Source organism: Dreissena polymorpha, chromosome 1, assembly GCF_020536995.1.
Source record: "Dreissena polymorpha isolate Duluth1 chromosome 1, UMN_Dpol_1.0, whole genome shotgun sequence".
Lineage (NCBI taxonomy): Eukaryota > Metazoa > Mollusca > Bivalvia > Myida > Dreissenidae > Dreissena > Dreissena polymorpha.
In genome coordinates this window covers 131,661,794-131,682,498 of record NC_068355.1, presented here as the reverse complement: position 1 = coordinate 131,682,498, position 20,705 = coordinate 131,661,794, and the positions used below count along the sequence as shown (strand labels likewise).

At 35.2% G+C, this 20,705-nt stretch overlaps 1 protein-coding gene across 11 annotated transcripts in view; it reads right to left on the bottom strand.

Moving 5' to 3' along the window:
* The window catches only part of LOC127850292 (sushi, von Willebrand factor type A, EGF and pentraxin domain-containing protein 1-like), a 33,719-nt gene extending 15,089 nt beyond the window's left edge, over positions 1-18,630 (bottom strand). For 7 of the 11 annotated variants that reach the window (XM_052383234.1, XM_052383275.1, XM_052383290.1 and 4 more), the window contains exons 1-2: positions 14,334-14,444; positions 2,932-2,992 (exon numbers count right to left, since the gene is read on the bottom strand). In XM_052383234.1, coding sequence (XP_052239194.1) covers positions 2,932-2,965 — 34 coding nt within the window. In that variant the 5' untranslated portion in view covers positions 2,966-2,992; positions 14,334-14,444. Of the gene's footprint in view, positions 1-2,931; positions 2,993-14,333; positions 14,445-15,230; positions 15,396-16,560; positions 16,672-18,430 lie in introns of those variants that run through there. The other 4 variants (XM_052383256.1, XM_052383249.1, XM_052383242.1 and 1 more) reach the window with 4 other exon arrangements.
* Positions 18,631-20,705: the final 2,075 nt, after the last annotated feature.

Genomic DNA, 20,705 nt, shown 5'->3' with positions numbered 1-20,705 from the left:
CTTTAATAATTTGACATTGAGAGTCAAGGTAATTCAAATGTCAAGGTCGAATTCAACATGCCAGGCATAATACCCTCAATGTAATAAGAAAGTATTTGAAGTTTGAAAGCAATGGCCTTGATACTTTAGAAGGAAAGTGGATCTAAACACAAAGTTTAACAAAATATTCAAAGCTACTAAGTCAAAAAAGGGCCATAATTCCGTCAAAATGCCAACCAGAGTCATGCAACTTTTTCTGTACAGTCCCCTAATGATATTTAGCGAGTGTTCCAATTCTGAAAGCAATAGCTATGATACTTTAGGAGTAAATGTGATTTGGCGGATATATCCGGTCTCAGCAAGGTCCAAATAACCGTTCTCCTAACCGGTCGCAGCACAAGATTAAATACATATAATAACTAGAACTCCGCGAGTTGGATGTGTCGCCTGATGGTGGCACACCTGTGTTACTTGTTTACTATTATATCGGGGATGGGGCATTAATTCTTCATGTTGTTACAATCAAAATTTTACTTTTTTTGTCCTTTTAATTAAGTAACATATTGAAAAAGCAAAACATTTTATTAATGAATGACCAAAATAATTTTATATGAATATTGTAAATCTTATAGCAAACAGACAAAAAAACACAGACATACCAAACACAATATGCCCTCCTTTATGCTATAATTTGTGAATTCTATTCAATTCTAAACTGCTATCCACACAGGTTTGTGGTGGCTGTAGTACGTTTCTAGTTCACCAAAATGTTTATAACTGTCAGCGTTCATAAATATCAAATCGTTTATTACTATTATTATTATTATTAAAAATGTTTAAGTAAAGCTCAAGACATAGTAGTTATGAACCGTTTTTGGGTTGCGGTCGCAGATTTCGAAATCTAAACGCGGACCCTAAGTTCAAGGTCAAGGTCACAGGGGTCAAACCTTTAATGCGAATGGAAAGGTCTTGTTCAGATACACATGCGTACTAAATGTAAAAGCAATATCTGAAGTGACACAGACGTTATGAGCTTTTTTTGAATCGCGGTCGCATATTTCGAAACCTGAACGCAGACCCCAAGTTTCAAAATTTCGTGCGCATATGAAGGTGTTGTCCAGATACACAGACGTACCAAATATGAAAGCAATATCTGAAGGGACACAGTAGGTATGAGCCTTTTTCGAATCGAAGTCGCAGTTTTTAAAACCTGAACGCTGACCTCAAGTTGAGGGTCAATTGTCACAGGGGTCAAATATTTTATGCGCATGGAAAGGTGTTGTCCAGATACACATGCATACCAAATATGAACGCAATATCTGAAGGGACACAGTAGTTATGAGCCTTTTTCGAATCAAGGTCGCAGATTTCGAAACCTGGACGCCGATCTCAAGTTCAATGTCACAGGGGTAACAAGATTGCATACGCATCGAAAGGTGTTGTCCAGATACACATGCATACCAAATATAAAAGCAATATCTAAAGGGACACAGAAGTTTTGAGCTTTTTTTCGAATCGCGGTCGCGGATTTTGACACCTGAACGCGGACCCCAAGTTAAAAAAATTCATGCGCATGGGAATGTGTTGTCCGGATACACATGCAATATCTGAAGGGACACAGAAGTTATGAGCCTTTTTTGAAGCGCGGTCGCAGATTTCGAAACCTGAACGCTGACCTCAAGCTGAAGGTCAAGGTAACAGGGGTCAAACATTTTATGCGCATGGAAAGGTGTTGTCCAGATATACATGCATACCAAATATGAAAGCAATATCTGAAGGAACACAGTAGTTATGAGCCTTTTTCAAATCAAGGTCAACAGATTTCGAAACCTGAACGCTGACCTCAAGTTTAAGGTCAAGATCACAGGGGTAAAAAATTGTACGCGTATGGAAAGGTGTTGTCCAGATACACATGCATACCAAATATGAAAGCAATATCTAAAGGGACACAGAAGTGTTGAGCCTTTTTCGAATCGCGGTCGCATATTTTAAAAAATGAATGCTGACATCAAGTTCAAGGTCAAGGTCGCAGGGGTTAAAAATGTTATGCGCATGGAAAAATGTTGTCCAGGTACACATGCATACCACATATGAAAGCAATATCTGAAGGGACACAGTAGTTATGAGCCTTTTTCGAATTACGGTTGCATATTCGAAACCTGAACGCTGACCTCAAATTCAAGGTCAATGCAACAGGGGTCAAAAATGTTTTGCGCATTGAAAGGGTTTGTCCAGATACACATGCATATCATCTATGAAAGCAATATCTGAAGGGACACAGAAGTTATGACCCTTTTTCGAATCGCGGTCGCAGATTTCGAAACCTGTACGCTGACTTCAAGGTCAAGTTCAAGGTTACAGGAGTGAAACATTGTAAGCGAATGGAAAGGTGTTGTCCAGATACACATGCATACCAAATATGAAAGCAATATCTGAAGGGACACAGAAGTTATGAACCTTTTTCGAATGGCGGTTGCAGATATTGAAATCTGTACGCTGACCTCAAGTTCAAGGTCAAGGTAACAGGGGAACAAAATTGTATGCGCATGGAAAGGTGTTGTCCAGATACACATGCATACCAAATATGAAAGCAATATCTGAAGGGACACATAAGTTTTGAGCCTTTTTCCAATTGCGGTCGCAGATTTCGAAACCTGTACCCTGACCTCAAGTTCAATGTCACAGGGGTAAAAAAATGTTTGCGCATGGAAAGGTGTTGTCTAGATACACATGAATACCAAATATAAAAGCAATATCTGAAGGGACACAGAAATTATTAGCCTTTTTCGAAAAGTGTGACGCCGCCGCCGACACCGCCAAAAAGTAACACCTATATGTCCCCTGACCATAGTCAGGTGACACAAAAATACTACATATGATTACATTCACGTAGATGTTAATATATGTACTATACACGTGTTACACTGAAATGTACTCTATTGTAAGGTTTACCTGAAAAAAACGTAATGATTCCGGTGCTCTGCATCGCTCTGGCCTATCTGGCAGCTGCGATCTAAAAACAAAGTATCGAATGTTGTAGCTCGCCAGAAGTATCCTGGGCCTTTATTCATGAATGTATTAAAATACTGTTGCGATGAATATATTCTATACTGGGGTGCTTTGAAAGGACTTGTGCACAGAATTTCGTATTTTTGTAAAATGTAATTTAAATCAATTTCTTACTCAATAATAATACATAATTAAACAAGAGATGTGTTCGTCAGAAACACATTGCCCCCTACTGCGCCGCTTTGAAATATAATGTATATTTATCATTTGGCAGGTATAGAAATCATCTCCCTTTAAAGCTTATCATTAAAAAAAAACTTTGACAAATCAATCATTTGAGTTATAAATAATCAAAATAAAAAATCTGTACAGTAACTGTGAAAAGAACTTAAATTTTTGGTAAGTGTTGCCGTTTGGGCGTTTAGGGTTCTTTCTTCGAACAACACGTTTGGGTTTCTAAATATATTATATTTATGATTTAATATCATAAACATACAGGTTGACAGCATGAATGATATGCAAAGAATGACATTCTTATAATAAGTATACATTTCAATTATATATAAAATGATGTGTTCCGACGGTAAGATACCAACATAATTAATACACAAATACAACTACTAAAACAAAATAATTACAATAATACAACCGACCGACATGAATATAAAAGATGTATAAAATGCATATTTACCTAAATATATTATATTTATGATTTAATATCATAAACATACAGGTTGACAGCATGAATGATATGCAAAGAATGACATTCGAAATAGTCATTCATGCACACGGATGTGGTTGAGTGAATAAACTCATGCTTGACAAGCCAATTAACGTATTAAAATGTTAGTAAAAACAGTTCACCTTTCTACCCAGTCTCTACATACTGAAAACTAATCAACTACTACAAAAGAACGCTACTAATTCTATTTACAGTTAAAATCTACTCTGTCCAACCATTGAACAATCAGAGCAATGTTTCCTTTAAAAAATAATTTACTTCAATATCATTCAGAATAAATATATTTATGAACTAAATATATTTACAACAATGAAATACGTCTACAACACATTTCCCCTCTCTAAGAAAATGTCGTCCTCGACATTATTAAAATTCAAACATCGCTTGTAAAGCGAGGTTTGATTAATCTCGTGATCAAAAATCTATGAAAGCATCGTTGTTAAAAAATAATGACAACCACAATATTAACGTTTTCGTTTGCAACTGTTTATTTTCAATTTGAAAACAATGACAATTTGACAAATCAAAACATAATACACTAATTTGTATTTAAATACTCAGAAGTGAATGTTAACAGCTGTGTATCTTTCCAATACAAATTCACACATGTTAAATGTATGGTGTCACTGTACTTAATCATTATTGCAAATACATAACAACACCTATCACAATTTATACTCCCCGGAAGTAAACCACGCCGGCCGACGGGTCTGACGTTGGCTGCGGCGCCGTGGTATTTTCTTCCGTTTGGAGCGTCGTGTATCTGTTTCATCTTCCAACTGATTGCTGTCGGAACTCGTCTTCCCTGTGCGTTCATCCACGTCCGTGGAGGACTCGTCGGAAACTTCAGGTGACGAAACACGCTGTACTTCCTGTATCGGTAAGAAGGAACACGGCAGCAGATGATTCCGGTGGTCGGTTTTAATGCCCACATCGCCGTTTTCCTTTTTTCCCAATAAACGTACCGAAACAGTTATCTCAACACACCTATATTACCTCCCTTTGGCTTATTTTAAGCCAACAGCCTGACTATCACAAATATCTAATCAAAGCTCTTTTATTTTGTACCAGGTGTTTACTAAGTTCGATTTTATTTCGATTCGAATCCGCCACTGGTTTACTATCGCGTGTTTACCACACTGCCGAAATAGCGTTCTTCTTGCGCTACGATATCGCGAGCACGTGCATTTACCGGAAAGACCCAAGTCGCACATACACGCATTAAACTACATAATGCAGTTTAAATCGTATACGTACATTTTAACATTATCAATTTCTAGAAAAAAACAGTGATTATTTTTCGGTATTTATAAAGAGAGTTTTCTCTTTAAAAATACGCACAAAGCGTTTTCAATTCAACCATACGTAAAGTATGACAAATTAACAAATTTACGCATTGAAACCTCTCGATACTTATTATAACCCTTGGGCAAAATCTACTGCTACTAAATAAATCCAGTTACTCAAACCTATCTACTACTTAACGCCATGTAAGTGGTGAGTAGATTTAACTTCGCCATGCAATAAACTTTGTGCTCGTGAAGGGACTATAATTTCCTAAAAATAACTTCATATGACACTAATTTACCAATGAGCTGACAAAAGGTCGTTTCATTTATCTCGACCAATTCGCAAAATGCATGACCACATAAACTTAAATTAGCTATATATGTTGTTGTTGTTTTTGTAAGTCAACTGATTGGTATTTCAAATCATTCATTTACGACAATGAAACTACAATAAATAGATATATGTACATTGCACAATAATTATAAAAATATTTACACTCACCGAACTCCGTCGGAACACTTACAAAATACAAGCAAAACACAATAATGACACGATACACAATGTCCACAACGATTTAAGTGTCCATCACTCTCCGTCCTGATTGAACGTGAATCCTTCCTTGCGTAGCAGAACGTGAAATCCTGTACGTACGTTTTAACGGTTTTGACGTCAAAGTTTTGTGCACAAGAAATACGTAGTTGTACTCACATCGGTGCTCGAGCTCGATGCCGCGCAAAAATGTGGACTCCTACTCCCCGGGAAAAATCAAAAACCGGTTTCCAAGGAATCGCTGTGTTAAATTCCTGGACTCTCCCCCTCCTCGCTACCGGTCTGAGGCTCCTGTCTGTTCAGGGATTTTCGTCGTAGTAACGTGTCCGCTACTTCCGTTTTTCTGTTCCAAACGCTGTTGTTGCCGAAGACTCGTTGTTGGGCGCCAGTGTTGCCGTATGGGCGCCAGTGTTGCCGATTGGGCGTTTAGGGTTCTTTCTTCGAACAACACGTTTGGGTTTCTAAATATATTATATTTATGATTTAATATCATAAACATACAGGTTGACAGCATGAATGATATGCAAAGAATGACATTCTTATAATAAGTATACATTTCAATTATATATAAAATGATGTGTTCCGACGGTAAGATACCAACATAATTAATACACAAATACAACTACTAAAACAAAATAATTACAATAATACAACCGACCGACATGAATATAAAAGATGTATAAAATGCATATTTACCTAAATATATTATATTTATGATTTAATATCATAAACATACAGGTTGACAGCATGAATGATATGCAAAGAATGACATTCGAAATAGTCATTCATGCACACGGATGTGGTTGAGTGAATAAACTCATGCTTGACAAGCCAATTAACGTATTAAAATGTTAGTAAAAACAGTTCACCTTTCTACCCAGTCTCTACATACTGAAAACTAATCAACTACTACAAAAGAACGCTACTAATTCTATTTACAGTTAAAATCTACTCTGTCCAACCATTGAACAATCAGAGCAATGTTTCCTTTAAAAAATAATTTACTTCAATATCATTCAGAATAAATATATTTATGAACTAAATATATTTACAACAATGAAATACGTCTACAACACAAGGAAATATATAATCTGAGATTTTTAATTCTATAAATTACTCCCCTTGAAAATAATTGTCTCTAACAAATCTATATTTTTAGTAGCAAATAATTAAAAGCCACTACCGTGGCTGTAGATTCACCACTCAAAATGCGCAGCTCCATGAGATACACATGCATGCCAAATATCAAGTTGCTATGTTCAATATTGAATAATTATCTCCTTTTAAAGCTTATTACTTCCCTTGGATTTGTATTTTTGACCTTAGACCTTGAAGGATGACCTTGACCTTTTACCACGATGTGTTTGTCAGAAACACAATGCCGCCTCCTGCGCCGCTTTGATTTATTTAACAAAAATATATAATTTGGCAGGCCAGATAATAATGTCCATTTAAAGCTTATAACTTCCCTTGGATTTGTTTTTTCGACCCCGTAACCTAGTTTTTGATCCGGCATGACCCATATTCGAACTTGACCTAGATATTGTATAGATACAACTTCTGGCCAAGTTTCGTAAAGATCGGATGAAAACTATTTGAATTAGATAGCGTACACGAAAAGTATGACAGACTGACAGACAGTCTGACGGACAGTGCGAAAACTATATACCCCCTTTTCTTCGAAAGGGGGAATAAAATATATGCCGGTCCTGGGTTTAAAATCCTCGACTTTTAGAAGTAAACAAGAGTTGTGTTTGTCAGAAACACAATGCCCCCTTCTGCGCCGCTTTGAAGCCATATATTTGACCTTTGACCTTGAAGGATGATCTTGACATTTCGCCGCTCAAAATGTACAGCTCCATGAGATACACATGCATGCCAAATATCAAGTTGCTATCTTCAATAATGCAAAAGTTATGACAAATGTAAACGTTTTCGGACGGACGGACAGACTGACAGAGAGACGGACTGACGGACAGTTCAACAACTGTATGCCACCCTTCGGGGGGCATAAAAAATATCGCTGTCGGACCCTCCAATACAAGTATATTAATGTTCACACTGTAAATGATAAGGAACTTAATCGCAGTTTAAAAATAAAGTTATTAACTTAAAGGGATCTTTTCACGCTTTGGTAAATTGACAAAATTGAAAAAAGTTGTTTCAGATTCGTAAGTTTTCGTTTTAGTTATGATATTTGTGAGGAAACAGTAATACTGAACATTAACCATGCTCTAATATAGCCATTATATGCATCTTTTGACGATTTTAAAACCTAAAAATTATAAAGCGTTGCAACGCGAAACGATTGAATAATTTGGAGAGTTCTGTTTTTGTCGTTAAATTTTGTGAAACTACGAAGATTGCTTATATAAGGTATAAAATACGTCAAGAACGTGTACTCGGCGGAACAGCTCAGTAGGCTAAAGCGTTTTTACTTCAGGACTCTGGCAGGACTCCAGGGGTCACTGGTTCGAAACCTGCTCCGGGCAATGTTCTTTTCCTTTTTTTATTTTTTTTTCTTGATTTTTTACTGGAGCTTTTACGATCCAATGTTTACATTTATAAATATAAAGCATTTAATGAATAAGTTAAAAAAATGCCAAAATCTGTGAAAAGGCCCCTTTAATTTCCGGCACGATTGAACTTTACCGGTACGTTAAAAAGAATGGAAAAGCGTATAATTTGGTCGTTGCTAAGCGCGCAACACCTTACACCTAACACCTTACGCTACACCTAAAAAACCTTTTTATCCTGTATATGTCCTTAGTAGGGTAGCCCCCGAACCCCCGCTTTGTCGATATTGGTAAACAACTGCGTAGCGTTAAAGTTCAATCTAGCCTAATTTTCTAACCAAATTGATCTTATATTATCTAAACGGCCAGTATAGAATTTATTTGATGCATATGAATCCAAAACGTTGGAATGTTTTACAGTTGGATGGTATAATGACAACAGATGATTGGACGATATAAATATGTTTATTTTAATAAGGAGTACTTTTGGACACCGAACGAAGAGAAGATGCCTAATAATGGCCTAGTGGTAAATTAGATTTAATTCGGAACTCGCGCGCTGTGGTTTTTTCCGATTTCTGAGCGCGCGCGGGAGGTACAAACATTGTCATTAATACAGTAATGACCAGTAACGTCGATATTCGATTTGCTTCCCATTCAGTAGTGGATAATAAATATTTTAACGACAGTAGTGTTTTTCTAAGGAATGTGAAAATTGAAGTCTTTTGAAATTGTTGTTATTACTTTTACTATTATTTTTAATAATTACACATAACAAATCTAAAACTGATATACATGTATGTCAGACGTTTAATACAGGATTAAAGTCCAAATACACCGTTCAGATGTACAGTCGCCTATACGAATGGGTCTAGTAGATAACATCCTTGAAATATATGAAAAACAGACTTTGTCAGCTGTATCGTAATGAAGGAACCTATACAAACGGCTCGACATAATGCAATATTTCTTCTGAAAAAAAAACATTATTCATGTTCTTGTTTCTTCTGAATGCTTTATAGATATAGCAAATAAAGGTAATGTATGGTAAAGCTCGTTAGTGGTGTGCCTTCTAATCTTAAGGTCTTAGTCTTAAGCGAATTATTTTCTTTACTTTTCAGATTAGATTAAAGAAAAAGCATTACAATAGAACTATATAAATAGACATATAAATATCCAACTGATATGGAACGATATATTTGTTCTAGTACTACGAATGGACTGAGGATAGTAAAGTTTTTGTTGTTTGGTACTTTTATGGCTATATGATTTTAATAACATTTGAATAGTATACTATATATATACGATGGAGTCGATGTCTTGGTAGTTTTGTTGACAAACATCCATTAAAAATGTATGCCCAGGCCTAAGCACAGTATATGCAATGACATAGTTACGTGACCGAATCTGTTAACATGTACATGCAGCATTTTATCGTGTTACATACTATTCTTACACATTAAACAAGATCGAGATTAGTTCATGTGAAGAAAATCGATTCAATCATGGTATTTTTATCAACTATAACGAACGTTTGAGCAGAAAAAATAATATCTACTTTAATCCAAGATTGGAGTCTTACTCCCACTTCACATTATAGTGTGTTACCCAATACCATACACATTTTAAATAAATACTATTTTCTTTTAAATCAACTGTCGTTTATAATACCAAATTTCAATAATTAATTAATAATTATTAATTCAATCATACTTCATGAAGTCAAAAAATAATGACACTTTTTGTATACCGTATTTTGTGGAGTTATATTATATAATACATGATAACCAATAATTGATAAATCCTTTTTTATGTTTTGTTTCAGATCGAAGTTCAACGTGACTGCTGTTCAATAGTTGTCATTTGTTATTTTAAATTGCAAAATTATTTAACAAATGCCATTAATATTTCAGTTATTATTGTAAGTTTAAGAAATATTATTTTCTATAATGCATAAATATATATTTGTTGACCTTCGCGATAGGTTGTAACAGCCCCTTGCTTTATACATTTTCCCCATAATATTTTACATAATATAACAAAGCCAACAAACTGCAACACAGCCCCTGAAATGATCGATTGCTAGTGACATTGGGTTATTAACGTACAACTGATTCACAGTCGTTCCCATATTCATTGCATTGGGACCGTAAAACGAGAATTGTGTAAACAATTACGGGTATTGTGATTATTTTTTATAGTGTTTATATCTAGATACTGTTTAGCGAAAGCTATTTTTATCTGAAAATATATGAGAAAAAAGGTCCAAGATCAGGTTGATTCAGATCTCGAGAGTTTCCACTATCTATGCTCGCAATCACTGCGACGAAAAACCATAATAAATAATTTCGAATTGTTTTGTTTTGTCCATATGATTAAGCAAAGTGATGAGTCGCATATTTTTCGGATGTTCAAAAGTGCAGACATTCTGATCTCGCGAAACGAGATTTTTTATAATGCAAATAATGATTTTAAAGAAATCCAACAGACTCCTTTGTTTTAACCCCAGATATGTTTTTTGAGAGAACTTATTAGAAGGAAAGAGGAAAACTATTTTAAGTGATACACCAAATATCAAACCCGTGACCCTTGCGGTTTTAAAGAAGATTTTTGAAGTAATCGATATTAACTACACAAGCCTTCGTAAATAATTTGAGTCCCGGGCTGATTAACATGCCAAATAGCAAGCCTATTGGCACTGCTGATGCAGAATGCAGAACAGAAGACTGTCAAAGTTTTCACTAAATATATATAATTAAAGAGACGATATTAAACAAATGGTAGAGGACCAAAATAAAAATACATGCCAAAAACCAAACCTATTGGCCTTGCGGTTTCAGAGACTACATTATTTAAGTGTTTACTCCAAACATGTAAAGCAAGAAATCCTCAGAGAGGGGCCAATTTTAACCTCAGCAGATATACCATTAGAAAATGCCTTCTGATAAAGTTTCGCGAGGAATGGGTAAACATGTTACTTCTGGAAAGTTCAGAAACTGTTTATTTAATTTACATAGCAACCTAGTTTTTGAACGCGGTTTTGAAATTTACCCAATTGTCATTAAGACCAATTTCTTACAATGTTTCGTGAATATTGGAAATACATATATACTCTAGAGTTTTAACAATGTACATTTTGACAACGGGCAATGCAGGAACGATGAATAACAATGGGCAAATATAATCACAAAAGCTCACTGTAAGCAAGTTGTGCTCATTTGATCTAATAAGGACTCTTGCTAGAGCACTATGAACAGGGTTTTTATTCAACGATTTTGCTAATTGACTTGGTTCATTTGCGTTCCAAATCGTTTGATTAAAACTTTTAAATGAATTTTTTTTTGCTTACATACCCTATACAATTGACAAAGTATTTTCATCATAATAATACTATAATCAGTTTTTTTTTGCTATGTATAAAATGCCGTAAAACGGACCCGATTCCAAAGGAAACGGACCCGATCCCAAACCGAAATCTAAAACAAGAGCACCGCCTTGCGGGTGTAGACCGCTCATCTATTTTCTTTTTAAAGGTGAAGGGACTCTCAATTTAAATCACAAAGGAGGGAGAGGTGGAGTGAAGAGGGGTGTATAGTGTGGGGGTGTGGACATTTATTACATTATCTTCCAAAAATGCCAAAAAAATGCAAAAAGAAAACAAAAAAACAATTCGGGGGGGGGGGGGGAGGGGATTATTGGGTGCGATGGTTGGACGGTATTTCAAAAATAAAATAATAAATATTTGTGTTTTTTAACCGTTCAAAAAAAAATAATTTTGGGTGGGTGGGGTGGGGGGTATAATAGTGTGAGGGTGTGGTGGTCATTTGTGAGATGATCTTAAAAAATAAAATTTAGGCGGGGGGTGGGGGAGGCGATTCTTGGATGCGATGGTTGGACGGTATTTCAAAAATAAAATAATAAAAATAAATATTTGTGTTTTTTAACCGTTTCAAAAAAAAAATTGGGGTTGGGGGGGTGGGTGGGGTGGGGGTGGGGGTATAATAGTGTGAGGGTGTGGTGGTCGTTTGTGAGATGATCTTAAAAAAAAATTAGGGGGGGGGGGGGGGGTGGGGGGAGGGGATTCTTGGGTGCGATGGTTGGACGGTATTTCAAAAATAAAATAATAAAAATAAATATATGTGTTTTTAACCGTTTCAAAAAAAATGGGTGGGGGGGTGGGGGGGGGGGGGTATAGTGTGAGGGTGTGGTGGTCATTTGTGAGATGATCTTAAAAAAAATATATAGGGGGGGGGGATTCGGGGGGGGGGAAAGGGCACGGGGGATGGTTTGGGTGGAGTCTATTGTGGTATGTCAGGTAAGAGTAGTTTTGTCAAAGTCTCAATCAAATCTAATCATAAATAAAGAAGTTATGGCAATTTTAGCAAAATTTAATAATTTTACCTTGAGAGTCAAGGTCATTCAAAGGTCAAGGTAAAATTCAACTTGCCAGGTACAGTAACCTCATGATAGCATGAAAGTATTTGAAGTTTGAAAGCAATAGCCTTGATAATTTAGAAGTAAAGTGGATCGAAACACAAAATTTAACTATATATTTAAAGTTACTAAGTCAAAAAAGGGCCATAATTCCGTAAAAATGACAACCAGAGTTATGCAACTTGTCCTTTTACTGTCCCCTTATGATAGTTTGCGAGTGTTCCAAGTATGAAAGCAATAGCTTTGATACTGTAGGAATAAAGTGGACCTAAACACAAAACTTAACCAATTTTTCAATTTTCTAAGTATAAAAAGGGCACATAATTCTGTCAATATGCTTCCGACATCACTTAGTTTTGATTGAATACTTCTCACTATCAATAGACCAGCTGTCTATAATCTTCCTTGTTAAGAAGAACTCTTACAGCTCTCAAGCAGTGTTTGCTGTTTGGGGACATGAATTGGTATTAAAATCTTCCTTATATTAAAAACTTCCTTCTGCGGTATGTAGAGGGTGAATATTAAATTATTACAATTTAAATGTCGATAAACAAATGCAACTAAAAGATTGTATGGGCTGTGATAGACAATGGTTATTCTAAGTAAAATTTTCTGTGTGCATTCTGGTTTTGCGAAACGAATAAGTAAGTTAAGGGACTTAAAAAATAAATACAATTCAGAGATGATTTTCAAGGAGCCATCCGACAGACTACCTTGACCCAAAAGCAAGGAGTCCGAGTCTTATTTCCACGAGTCTCGGACTAACGAACTCCCGTTAGTGTCCAACAATAGTTTGAATTTGAAGCATAATTTTATGTTAGATAAGATTTATATTGAGTCGGCAATACATATACAGACAACATAAGCCATTAAGGCTTTTGAACCGACAATATAAACAAGTGTATTAATGTTCCAAATATAAAACAGCTAAATAAGGAATAAAATATAGCAATATAAATTTAAGTTAACAGATATGATTAGTATGCTAAAGATTATAAACACACTCATAGTATTACATTCTATTGGTCTTTATATTATTAAAAAATGTTGTGCAGGAAACCGCTGATCTGGATCTAACGTAGATCTAAAAACTGCCATAAAAATTCGCGAGCTTAAAAACTGAGAAGAAAAGAAACACAAAATGCGGGACCGCTAAGAAAATGAGTAAAAGCGAAATATTAGCTCGAATCAGATTCGAAGTGAACTGGAATCTGGGCGGCAAGTTTCTGTGAAATATCTTGTTACCAGTTGCAACTCCCAGCGACCGGGAGGGTCAATAGCTGGGAGTTGGATTACTGCAACTAGGGCCGTAGGGGGATAATGCGTTTTATATTAGAATATTTGACCGGTTTGAGCTGGAAATAGCATTATTTTGACATTTCAAATGGACTATTATATTTGAAAATATATCGCCACCATCGTTTAATACACACGCCAGTGTGTCTAAGTAGGTCCTAAAAGGACTTTTCAGTTTGTGACTGACAAAGAATTTTCCACCGGGAGCCCCATTTAGAACGAGCACGAATCCAATGAGAAGATTCTTCTGGATGATACAGATCACTGACTTAAACAAATACGGGTTTCTTTTAGTTTCATATTGAAAATGTATTTTATTGATGATATAAACGTTAAACAAAGCTAAAATACTAGCCATTGCATGCGCGACATAACAGTTAAGCGGCACGAAAGAAAGAGAATAAGCATAGACAATCTTATTTGTTTACGATAAAGTTATGACAAGACAAGCGATAAAACGAGTACCAATAAAAAAGCACAAATATAACATAATATTAAGTAAAACAAATTTAATTTACCAGTTGAAAAGGTATTTCACGGATACATCGCACGAACTACATAATGTCTGAAGTTGTGATATGCCATCAGAGATAAACATTGCAGTCAGAATTGATGACGAAGTGAATGACGTCATTAAGCCATGCACGTTTAGATTACACAGCACTTACTTATATCTGTTTGGGACCATACTGTTAAACTACTTGTAGTCAGACACATCCCGGAACTGTTTTTTTTCTTTACAGATTTATTTCGAAAGAACGAGGATTTATATAAAAAGATAACGTTAAAGTTTTAGTAGCACCTGTTGTTCTTAAATTACGATATGAAAATACAAACCAACGTAGCAAACTATTTAATGGCGAACTTTCACCTCCAATTATTGGGCATGGTTTCAACAATAAGTTTATATTAAAAAAGTTGTATGAGCTTTACTTTATTTAAAATTCTCCGCTTTTGTTGAGTTTGGTGATGCGTTGTTACCATGTGTCTGTTTGAGTTTATATCTGACGATAATAATCGACAATTTTGATACGTGTACCCGTATATGATGTTTGTCTGAAAAATGGCGACTACTCACTGCAGTATTTGTTGAATTAAGAAGAGTGGAATGGATCAAACGTTCGTTTCCGAATATGTATATTTAATAGTAAAACGCATGGCATAAAACAATAATTCACACGCACACGCCATTCTTGAAATATTAATTTCTCTGATTACTCGGAAATTGATATCGATATTTTAACGAAATCATCAAAATTCCTCTTTATATTTAATTAAGGTAAACTTTGTCCACAACAACAGTCAACAGCAATTTATCAACTTTTTCATTATTTTATAGATGACTTAGTGTGTCCTTAAATAATAAGTTATATAGATACAATTTTTATAATGAAAAAAAGCACTATTTAGCTTACCTCACTTTGCTATTTTGTTTAAATAAATCCTTACAAATCGGATGTTCACATTCAACAATTTATGTATCAAGTGTTTTGTTAACAAGTTCTGTGTGCACTCGTATTTTACTGCAATAATTATTGTATTTTCCATACGCTTCAAACCAGTTTATACACGCAACATTCATAGGCACGAGTATATCCTGCTTTATTCATTTGATTCACAATTTACGGTGAACTATGCCGACGTGTAATTGTTTTCATGCACGGATGAAGGAATAAATTTAGGTGGAATTAAGTTCATACGCCCATGTGCGTATTTTCTAGTTGTTTATAGGCATTTCGTACTTCGACACGATATATGATTGTTTAAGCACGTGTCGAGTCTTTGATATCGCCAGATTGACGCATTAACATATAAATGGGTATACGACGTCCGCTATCGACACTTAGAAATTAAATTAGAAACCACGGATAGACTTGGCAGTTATCTGCGTTTTTGAACCATGATTAACGATGTTGTCTGCTTACCACGGAGTTTATGCATTTTGGAAAACAATGTAACAAATAAGTCAAAGAATTATGTGTTACGTAAAACCACTATAATTCTGTTATTACTGTATTAGATACAGGCAGTGGGTGGCTCTGTTTAAGAATGACGTAAATTGGATGATCCGACCATGCCTGTTTATAGAAGAGTCCGTAAGCTTTTAGTGCGAACCTTGAATTATTAAAAACATGTGATTTCAGCTCTTTACTATGATTAAGATAGCAGTCACTCTTTGTTCCTCATCAGCCCGTCCGTTTATAAATGTTACTTTTTATACTTCTCTCATTCGAACTTAAAATATAATTGTTTCAATGTTAGCAAATACATCAACCTCACTTAAACATGATAATGCACTGATGTTCGAAAAACAACAACACTTCTCACAATTCTTCCATTAAAATAAATGTGCAGAGCGACAAAAAACCGTCAGAAAATGTTTATACCGGTAAGTTAAAAACCCTGAATGTTCTTGTATTTAAACGTGGACACCAGCATACGAAAAGTGTGACATTTCAAATAAATCATATTAAACTTGAATTAACAAATACTACTTTCACTCGCTAAGAAGCGACAGAAACATTAATACGTCGCACAACTTTCAAGCCTAAGAATCCACTGATGAAGAATTGCTAAACAAGCGGTTTATTTATGCTTACACAAGTCCAAAGATGCATTTAGTAACGTATATTTAAACGTCCGTGATCGATTTTTAAAGCCCTGCAACCCCTGAATACTTTCAAAAACAGGTAAACAATCAAATGCATGAAAACCGACCTTTAAACGCCATGGGGTTTGGCATACCTGGAGCATTGTATGTACCATTTCAGTAGACAAGATCCTTCTTCATTTCGTTCCAACTTGCGCCTAGTGATCAATATGGCTATCAGACTCAGCAGCACGAGGATGATCACTCTGCGAACACAAATTAGTCTCGCATCGACGGGGTTCGATACATGTACGCACAGTGCCGTCCCAGACAAGCATAAGCAGCGGGCACTTTCCGCTTTTATGGAATTTTCGGTTTATAGGAAGACTCTTCGTAGCCACTTCGTATATTTTAATAATTTCGAATATTGTGTATAAGTCTCATTTTAAAAGCAAGTGTACAAAAATAGGCCTACTAGATCCAAGCTGCAGCAGAATATTTCAATATAAGAGATTTTAAAGTACGTTTAATAACGATTTATCCAACATAAAATTACCTCATCAATAACGGGGTGGGTAAAACAAAGACAAACAAGACGAGAGATCGAATTTTAAAGCTTTATTTGCACAAAAAGCTAGCTCGTTCAGTATCCAAGTTAAGCATGACATTATCTCCGTGTTTTTGTCGCCTAACGCCCAATCATCGTTTGAGTACAGATAGCTTGACACATATCCTTAAGAAAAAGGAAATTACAAATGTTACTGAATCATGCAATCTTGAATTTCCACGCATATAATTGCCTTTTGTTTGAGCAAGTTGTTTTTATAAAAAAGTACATGTATTTAGAAATAATTAAAATATTCCGTTGTTTAGTTGGTCGCGTTAGCGGCCGACTAAATTTACAGAGCATATTTTGCAAATCAGTATGTGCTTAGAAACCTTAGCTACGGTAAGAACCGCAACTCGCTCTGCTAAGAGCGATTACCGCTTCCTGTCTGCACTGCAGACGACCAAATCTTCTGCTCTACTTCTGCAGTGAGTGTATATACCAGATTGTAAGACGACATTGGCCAGTCTAGTTTTTATCATTGAAATATGTACATATTAGCTGATTTCAGGGAAAACGGGGCTTAATGCATGTCAAATAAGATTAGCATTTGCCCACTGATTAGCCTGTGCAATGCGCACAAGCTAATCAAGGACGAGAACAGCGAACAACTTTAGTGCCTTCAGCGCTTTGATGTTGAGTTTGGTTATGCGCTGTTATCGTTTCCCTGTTAACATATTTATACGATGAAAATGTTTTATAATTGTGTCACGTGTACATACGCTTGTTAATAATCTCTTAATTAATTAATCTGCATCTCAAAAAAGATTAATATGGTTATATGTACTATGGAAAAAAAGTAAAGATAAAGCGAAATTCCCCTTCTAAGATGACGTATGCATTATCTTCTAAGCATACATTATCATAGCAGCACGGACAATGTAGATACAATGAGCTCAAACAGGTTGGCACTATTCCGCACTCTTTCTTACATATAGGTATTTAATGACTTCGACTTGTACAATGATTTAAAATCATAATTATAGTGGAGTACCGTGTGCTTGCTTAAATAACAAATACATTTACATTATTTTGTACCCCTTTAAATACGTTTGTCTGAAAAATTACTTTTTTGAGATCTGAAATAACCTGAATACATTGATATTAAAGCACACAGAAAAGATTCACTTAACGGTACCTTTTATCAAACAATCCTGAAAAAAATGATTGATTTTATCATGTAATAACTGCTTTCCCTAATGTTTAATATTATATATTTATGCTGTCTGTGACATGCAAGCATTTTTATTTCAAATACTTTGACAGTATTGAACTTTGTCGGGGAATTTATTGTGTATAACTATGCAAACAACGACGAACAAACAACTTTAGTTATCACATAGGATATGACTTATCGTGTCATTAATTAATAACTCATATAGACAAAACTTGTATTATACAAACAATGTTTAGCTTACCTCACTTCACCATGTCGTTAAAATAAATCCTTAATAATGGGATGCTCAGTCAAGTAATATTTATTAATAAAGTCGGGTAAATAAAAAATGTTAACACAAGCTCTGAAGAGCTTTTAAAGCCGACGTATAAACTTAACATTTACATGATAACAACATAGAACATACAATTACATTACGTAAAACAAATTATTAAACTGTTAGGCATGACAAAATGAACTATACATGGCAATACAATATTGGATAACACAATTGATTATTTATCTAACCAATCAATTAATTAATTAGATAATTAAACAATCATACAATCAGCCAAGCAATCGGCTAAAATTGAATCTAATCTAGCACGGATATCCTTAGGTACAAAATATGAACAGCATAGTTATTATTATAGCAGAATAATACATAAAATAAACTGATTAAAGTTATTAAGCATGGATATTTAAATAGGTTCAGTACACTAAGGTTCACATTTAACATTTAACTTTATGTCAAGTGTATTGTGTTTGCATCCTGTACTAAATTGACGCCAACACCAGTTTAGCTCCTCTATATACGTGCGTAGGCACGAGTATATCCTGCTATATGTATTTATAGAACAAGTTATGGTGACATGTTATCTGGGTTAGTTGTTTTCATCCACGGATAAAGGAATACATTCAAATAAAAAATGTACATTTGTCAATGGGTTTATTTGTTGTTGTTTATAGATATTAAGTGTTTTCGACATGTTATATTTATCTATAGGCATGTGTCGAGGCATCGATATCGCTGTATAAATAACCTACCAGATAAACGGTTAGAGATTGTAAGCGTTAGTAACTTTAACTTGACAAGAAGGCTAGGCGAGGCAGTTATGTGTGTTATTACACAATTACCAACTTTGGTCACTGCTTACCACGAATTGTATGCATTTTTAGCTCGACTTTTCGAACAAAAATGAGAGCTATACTACTCGCCCCGAGTCTGCGTCGCCGTTGGTGAAAGTTTTTTATTAAGTCAAATAACTTTATCACTATCAAAGATAATTAACTCTAACTTTGAATACGTCTTCATGGCAACAAGACAATTGTGTAGGTGAAGGTGCATAACTCTGTCAGCATTATTTTTAGAGTTATGCCCCTTTTTATACTAAGAAAATGGAAAATTTGGTTAAGTTTTGTGTTTAGGTCCACTTTATACCTAGAGTATCAAAGCTATTGCGTTAATGCTCGCAACACTTACTAACTATCATAAGGGGACTGTGCATGCAAAGTTATGTAACTCTAACTGGCATTTTGACATAATTATGGCCCCTTTTATACTTAGAAAATTGAAAATTTTGTTAAGTTTTGTGTTTTGGTCAATTTACTCCTCAAGTATCATAGCTAATGCTTTCAGACTTGGAACACTCGCTACCTATCATAAGGGGAGTGTACAGGACAAGTTGCATAACTCTGGTAGGCATTTTGACGAAATTATGACCCTTTTTTTGACATAGTAACTTTGAATATTTTGTTAACTTTTGTGTCTAGATGCACTTTACTTCTAAAGTATCAAGGCTATTGCTTTCAAACTTCAAATACATTTGTACTTTCTTACTATAATGAGAACACTGTACCTGGCAAGTTGAATTTGACCTTGACCTTTGAATGACATTGAATCTCAAGATCTAATAAATAAATTTTGCTTAAATTGCCATAACTTCTTTATTTAGGATCACATTTGATTCATACTTTGACAAAACAACACTAACCTGACATACCACAATAGACTCCACCCAAACCATCCCCTACGCCCCACCCCATAATCCCCCTCCCCAATTGTTTTAATAATTTTTTCATTTTTTAGCTCGACTTTTCAAAGAAAAATGAAAGCTATACTACTCGCCCTGGCCGTTGGTTAAGGTTTTTTTATGAAGTCAAATAGCTTTAACTGCGGAATCCGGATAGGGCCAAGTTGAGTGTCGCGTGTCGACCTTCGCTGGGTTTTATAAAAAAAACATTCACAGAAAATCTTGAATATCAACTGATTTGTCGCGCGTCGTGTTGAGCGTCGAGAGAATGTCGCTTGAATGTCGCGAGAATGTCGTGTGTCGACCTTCGAGCGCGACACTCGACATTCTCTCGACGCACGACAAATCAGTCGACAGTCAATATGATATATCGCGAAAATGTCGCCTGTTGACCTAAAAATCACTACCCCTGCGAGAGTTTAATGAATTGTTCATGAATCATTCATTTATTATTCTTGTATCATTCATGAACAACATTCATGAATTATTCATGAACTCTTCATG